The sequence below is a fragment of the Sinocyclocheilus anshuiensis genome, unplaced genomic scaffold (genome assembly GCF_001515605.1).
Source record: "Sinocyclocheilus anshuiensis isolate Anshui unplaced genomic scaffold, SAMN03320099.WGS_v1.1 scaffold234, whole genome shotgun sequence".
NCBI lineage: Eukaryota > Metazoa > Chordata > Actinopteri > Cypriniformes > Cyprinidae > Sinocyclocheilus > Sinocyclocheilus anshuiensis.
The window spans coordinates 338,503-345,759 of record NW_015544165.1 but is presented as its reverse complement, the minus strand read 5'-3'; the positions used below and the strand labels follow the sequence as shown (position 1 = coordinate 345,759).

At 35.6% G+C, this 7,257-nt stretch overlaps 1 protein-coding gene across 3 annotated transcripts in view; it reads right to left on the bottom strand.

Annotated features, from left to right (window-relative positions):
• Nucleotides 1-3,361: 3,361 nt before the first annotated feature.
• The window catches only part of LOC107695759 (calmodulin-binding transcription activator 1-like), a 177,211-nt gene continuing 173,315 nt past the window's right edge, over nucleotides 3,362-7,257 (bottom strand). For all 3 annotated transcript variants that reach the window (XM_016495788.1, XM_016495789.1, XM_016495790.1), the window contains one exon: nucleotides 3,362-5,914. In XM_016495788.1, the coding sequence (XP_016351274.1) occupies nucleotides 5,882-5,914 (33 nt within the window). In that variant the 3' untranslated portion in view covers nucleotides 3,362-5,881. The remainder of the gene's footprint in view (nucleotides 5,915-7,257) is intronic.

Genomic DNA, 7,257 nt, shown 5'->3' with positions numbered 1-7,257 from the left:
GCACGCACACACACACACACACACACACACACACACACGCGCGCACATACAATAAAAGTAGTTCAACATTCCTTAAACAAAAACTGATGAGCAATTTCTCATTTTTATGACTATATGACACTACCTGAGAAAATACTAAAAGTGTCTTCACCTCTCTGACAGTGTGAGCAGCAGTGTGTACAGGCTGACTGTCACCCCACAAAACACACAGCAGCAACAGACTGACAGACACGCTGAACGTGCCCTTCATTATATCTGTAAAACTGAACACAATCATAATGATGCACTAATAAATGAGGTCTCAAAAAATTTAATAATTTCATAAATACATAAATTACACAATAAAAGAAAATAGCCAATAAATTATCTTTTAGGCATTAAACAAATATATAATAATTGTTAAATAGAATAAATAATATGTAAATAAATAGTATACATTTTAATAGTAGAACGTGACTTACAATAATTATATAATAAAATATAAATACAAGTAAAAACTACTTTGAAATGTGTAACTCTTTAATAACACATCTACTTAATATATTGTCATTTTATGATGAATTTGTTAATGTATTCATTTATTAAATAAAATGTTTAATTGCTACACACACACACATTTCTACTATACACACACAGAAGTTACAATTTAATATTACAATATAAATTATGTACATATACAAATTGAAACATTAAACATTTTCAGTTGTTCATATAATTATGTTTTTCAGATATGCATTATATGTACATGTAGAGCTGTATTATTTTTTCTCTACAAAACATACTGTATTATGGCATAATGATTAGCACAAACAAGCAAATCAGAACTGAAATAAATGAGAATGATATAACAGTCAAAAATGGCAAAGATGTTGTTCCTTACCTGAACAGCCTCCAACAATTCCCCGGTGGTGGTTGTTAAGCAGAACACAGAGCTACACTGAAGTCTTCACAATTTATATCCTTAGAGGAGTCTGACCAATAACCACGTGTTTGGAGTCCAGAGGGCAGTTACCTGGCCCATAAACCCAGCCAGTAACTGACCCCATCACTGTCCCCTGTTCTGTTGTCAATAATAAAGCAAAAAATGCCTCTTCAGCACAAGCACAAATGCACACACAGCAGTCATTTCCTTTTCCATAAACTATCAATCCCATAAGCGTCCACCATTCCTGATCACACAAAATAACTAACCATTAGTTTAATCACTGAATTTGAACCAATATTTATAAAATTTAAATGATCTTTTACTAATTCATGATCATGATTCATTAAACATGAATGTCATCATTTGGACCTAAAACTGTCAGCATCTTCACGAATGTCAGGATGCAGTGTGTTGCAGCGACCAACAGGTGGCCCAACTGAGTCAAATAATTTCACCTGAAATATAATTAGTTGTTGAACTAGTACAGTTTAAATCATTTTCCTTTAGTATAGTTTAAAAAAAGACATTAAAATAACTTGGAAAAAAAGGCTTTTCTTAAGTTTTCCCCTTTTATTATTTTACAGCAGAAAGAATATAAAGCATTCAGAAAACATCTTTCATATTTTAAGGGCAATTCAAAACATTTTGCATGGCTTCAGCAGCTGAATTCTCTTTTTTAACATATCCATCGATTCAGTGACTCTTTAACATGCACAATTACAAAAATAAATTGCTCAAACCAGGGGGAAGGAAGAAAAACAAAGACATTAAAAAAAAAAAGAAGAAAAAAAAACCGGGTCATTAGGAAGGGAGAGGGCTACATAATCGGAAAAGACAGAGAAAGACAGCTAGAGAGGAGAGGAAAAGTAGATCTAACACTAGTTTAACATGCAAAGTGTAGAGAGCCCCAAGTGTAGCTGTAATAAAGGCAGGGCCGCTATTTTCTGGGTTTGAAAGGGATGAAACCGTGCAGCTCCATGAAGGGTGTCCTATAAGCACTGTCCTTAAACTACTACATTCTAATCTCACAATACTGGCATTTGCATAAGAGTAAATCAGCTACGTGTGTCCAACAGATCGTTGTCCCCATTAGGTCTACATGTCTCCACTTCAGGAATTGCTTATTGCTCTGTGCCCGTGAGTGGTGGGATGTTTTCTAGGGCCCTGCTTTCCCTTTTCTAAAGAATGGATGCGCAGGAAAGGCAGTCTCTGCTCGAAGTTGTTGATGCGACAAACAAAACTGATGAGGTATCTTCTGTGGGCTGAGCTCTGATACCGTTAAAGCTGAAGCAGAATTGTCAAAATGAACCCGTATGCGACCAGATGAGGTTATTGTCTGGCATTTATAAACTACAGCTACTCTTTTGTTTTAAAACGTCTATCTATGGCTATAAAGTAATTATGTTCATGAATCGATCCGAGCAGCATGTTTCATTATTGTGAGACAGTATATCCACGGCAGTGTGTTTATATAGTGACGATGCGGAGACGCTGCATTGAACGGAAACATCCATGCGTATTTACACAAGCATCAGACGCATTCGAGTAGACCTGCTCCATTCCAACGGGCTTAATCACTCTTATACAACACCAGTCAGTGCCGCGCTTTCGACAAATCGGTTTTTATAGACCTAAGGTACATCAACTCAGCTCACACAGTTGATTAAAAAAAGGTGAACAGCATGACATGTTCAGAATCACAGTAATTTGATCAGGACAGTCTGGCTCGTTTCCCAATAAGCAGCAACTAATTCTCAAGTGACTTGCTCTATCGCTCCTTTTCTCCAGTTTGGCACCTGAGTTAAGATACAAAAGTGAACCCGTCAGATTCACACCCGAGGTTTCAACTGCACCAGTGCCATGGACACTTAGCGTGGATATGGACACAGTTCTGTGGTGCATGCTTTCTTATGAGGTACACAGTTTTTGTCTTTTTTTACCTGTTTTTGTGGAGGTGTAGTTGAAAAAATGGGAATGTAAATGGGAAGTGGGGTGAGACTGAATTCGAAGAGGAAACAGGAAGCCAAATTCTATTAAAAAAATAAAAAAGATTCATGCTGCCCCTGTATATCTGCCAGCTGTTTTGACTTTTTGTATTGTAAAGTTACGTTTCGAAGCCCTCGGTCTGTTTCAAGTTCTGCAACCCATGAAACCAGCTGCTTTACAGAACAGTATTTCTTCGACAAGTCTACCTGACTACCAAATCTACAAAAATAAGCATGCTTTGGGTGCTGTTTTTAGCCACCCGGTTATCTATGTTACCCATGCAAGTATAATAAGACTCGAGTTGCCACCGCAGTGCATCAGCTGACAACCTAAACTGCTACCGGAATGATGAATGCAAGGCAAGAACCAGCCGGACTGAAATCTGCAGTTCTCGCGGGTTCATCTGGCAGTTCCAATAGAGGACGTGAGATATGACGAAGCCATAAATGAAATAACTTACACGGAGAAAGCACGGACAAAGAAACAAGTTACGTAATGGAAAATAAAAAACGGACAGACTATTATTCACTTCTCGCTAATGCCAGTCCATCGCAAACCTCACATGCAGACTGACATGGCTCGCTGGATTTAGAATATGATCAGGCACTTCCAACATAAGCACTCTGAAGAAAACATTTACATATCATTCTCTTGAACAGAGACGCAAATACAAAATATGACAAAAAGCATTTTGATATGAGGGGAAACTGAAATCTACACAATTGTAGTGCATTAGAAATAATTTTCAGGAGCGTTTTCATAGACTTTCCCTTTTTCAAACACCACGGCGACACCTGCTGTTGAAAGTAACATCACTGCAACACTGCTGAAATTGAGTGATCTTTGGAGGTCTACCAGGCCCTTGACGCCAATGTTTTAGCACCAAAAGAAACCCGTTTAAATGCATAACAGGGAACCTAAACTTTCAGTCAGTGTAGCAGTGTGGATTTCTCATTATTTCAGCTTCTTTGTCTTTACTGTCAGCTCACAGGTTTTTTTTTTTTTGCACATCTTGTGTAATAAGACTGTCAGAATGTTACTTAAAGCTGCATAATGCTGCTATAAGCTCTACTACCTGCATTCATAACAGAAAAACATACTTTACATCATTTCAATGACAGAATACAAAAGTATTCAGACTTAGGAAACACAAACCAAACAAATATACAGTACAAATAAACCAAATGAGATATGTGATACACTAAGATCCTTCCTGAATACACCATCATCCTTGACCGACTGTGTTGACGGGTTATGCTATTGAATGCAAGTGAATCTGATCACGTTTTACCATGTGATTATCTGTTCAGCAATGATTAACTTCCTTTAAGCAGTAGCATTCACATTACTTGGCACCGTTGGCAAAAAGGTTCTTGGTAGCCCAGAAAAAAACAAACAAACAGATGTAAACATAACCTAATGATCATTTTGCCTTTTCTCCTACCTCATAAATACTGTATTTTTCATAATCGCAGGAAAGTCATGCTTTAGCAAAATGTTCTTCTCAAGAACATTCAAAGTAAAATAAAATACTCTTATAGTGAAATAATTTTACAGAGCATAGCCACTAATGCTTTTGAACTCTTTTTTTTTGTATCTGTGTTCGTTTTTGTCATGCACATACAGTAGCTTGACTTTATCCCAGGTATTTACACTATGTACAAACGATACAACCATACTTCTTAGGCATTCAAACAAAACTATACAAATATTCAGATTTTGACGCTAATCTGTTTTGATTCCTTTCAATGAGTAAAATAATATATTTCTAAAATACAATCCCGCTTAGATAAATGTTTTACTTTGCGTACCGGCAACCCTCTTTATGTACAGGAACCGCTCAATTGTCAAAAAGTATGGATTTGTCTAACCCTGGGTGTGGAGACCCTTCAAAGTATGTCAAAGATATCAAGGCAATGCATGTAATTTTCCCTTAAACAGCTTAGAAAACCTCTTAAGTTGATTTTCAACTGAACGAAAGCTTCACCAATGACTGTTTAACATTGGATTAACAAAAGAAAACTTTACAAACTGGCCAATAGTAAATGATGGGCAGAGGTGATGACATTTGGTGTCTCCAGTACATTCATGTAGTTAAAAACTAAAATGCTGCGGCCTAGTTTCAAGCATGCATAAGACAAGTTCTGCCTGGAGCGATCCATTGCTCTGTGATGTCTTGCTAACTCTGAACTGGCTGAATATCATCAATTTGAAAATAGTTGTTGATTCCACATGTCTTGTTAGCAAAATAACATCAGCATTTGCCTCATCACCCGAGCCTGCTCATTTCCGTCTTTACATTGATAAGCTACCCAGTCCCCTTGTAGTTAAGAGAAGACAGGTGACCATAAGGGACAGACTGAAAGAAGTTTCTGACGAATTTGTCTGGTTGTGGAGTAAAGCATGTACATTCATGAATTATTCATCATTTTTGGTAACAATTTTACCCACTAAACACATCCTGTGATCTTTTGAAAACAATGAAATACACTCGGAACAGGTCCGGCCATGATTGTGTCAACTCCATATTTTGTCTCTCTCTTTCTTTCTTTCTTTCTTTCTTTCTTTTTCTTTCTTTCTTCCTGCCACTGAAGAGCAGGACTTCCATTCCTTTTTTTTCCCTTTTTCAAACAAAACATTTTAATGCTCATCCAAAATGACAAATCAATCCATTAAAAAGTGCAAAAAATGCCAGAAAGCAAATGTTGTTCCTCCTAAAACAACGTCCTTAGAGTTTGTTTTGATCCACAGCAGTTGGCTCTTTTCTTCAGAAACATAGAAGGAATAAAGACATATGAAAAACGCAGTTGTTTAGTAGCCAAAGTATCAGTCATACAGTTATAGTAAGAGTTGCAGTGTTCTTGCTATTTTTTTTCCTCTTGTAAAACGTCTCTGGTTGAAACAGAAAAACTGAAAGGAAGAGTCTGGAGAGAGTAATGTCACATTGTGAGGGGGCTCTTCTGGACGCTCTCATGTTCCCTGGCCTTTCTCAATTCTCTCACTCTGAAAAACAACAGACAGATATTGAGGGACACAGATCGAACATCTCACATCTCAAGTCAATTTAGCATTTATCTCAGAGAGCAGAGAAGGTCAGATCAAGCCCTGGTTAAAAGAGTAGTTATTTCTTGTGTAGAACACAAAAGCAGATTTTTAGCAGAATGTCCAAGCTGCTCATTTCCATACGATGAAATTGAATGGCTGTCCCTGTCATAAAGTGTATAGAAATAGTGCTGTCAAACGATTAATCGCGATTAATCGCATCCAAAGTAAAAGTGTTTGTTTACATAATATATGCGTGTGTACTGTGTATATTTATTATGTATATATAAATACTCACACACATGCATGTATATATTTAAGAAAAATGTTTTATATATAAAATATTTATATATAATATAATTATATATGAATATAAATACATATATACACACACACATGTAAATATTTTTTAAATATATAAATGTATGTTTGTGTATTTATTTATACATAATAAATATACAGAGTACACACACATATATTATGTAAACAAACACTTTTATTTTGGATGCGATTAATCACAATTTATTGTTTGACAGCACTAATAACACAACCTTGAAATTCTTCTAAACATCTCTTTTTGTGTTCCAAAGAATAAAAGAAAAAAAAGTCATACAGCTTTGGGACAACATAAGGTCCCTTTTTGGGCAAATGATGCCTTTAAACAGAAAAAAACACTAGTGTGCTTTAAGAAAACCCTTTGAAATCTTTAAATATCCAGCACAGTGTGTACAATACATTTTTGAAGATTTATTGTTATGAGATTGCATGGTTTACGTGGAACACTTAATCAGCTAAAAGCTGCATTTGTCAATTTTAATATATTTTAAATGTAATTTGTTCCAGTGATGGAAAATATGAATTTTCAACATCCGTACTCCAGTCTTCAGTGTCACACGATCCTTGAGAAATCATTCTAATATGCTCATTTAATGCTCAAGAAACATTTCTTCTTGAAAACAGTTGAAAATGTTTAAAATATTTGTGCTGCTTAAATTTTTTGTGGAAACCAGTAGTGTATTTAATTTAATATAATAATTTTTATAATAATATAATTTGTATGAAAGAACACTCTTCTGGCCAGTGCTCTATTCAAAAGTTCTCATAGATCTTCACTGAAGATTTGCCCCATTTTCTTCATTGCTTCACCATGAAGAAAATGGATATAAGTAGATATATAGGACAAAAAGTAAGTAGATATATAGGACAAAAAGCTTAAAATAGTATGCATTTCATTTAATACAAAATCAGTCTGAAACCTTATCTCGTCGCTTTTGACAAGAAACTATAGCTGTCTGTTGATTATT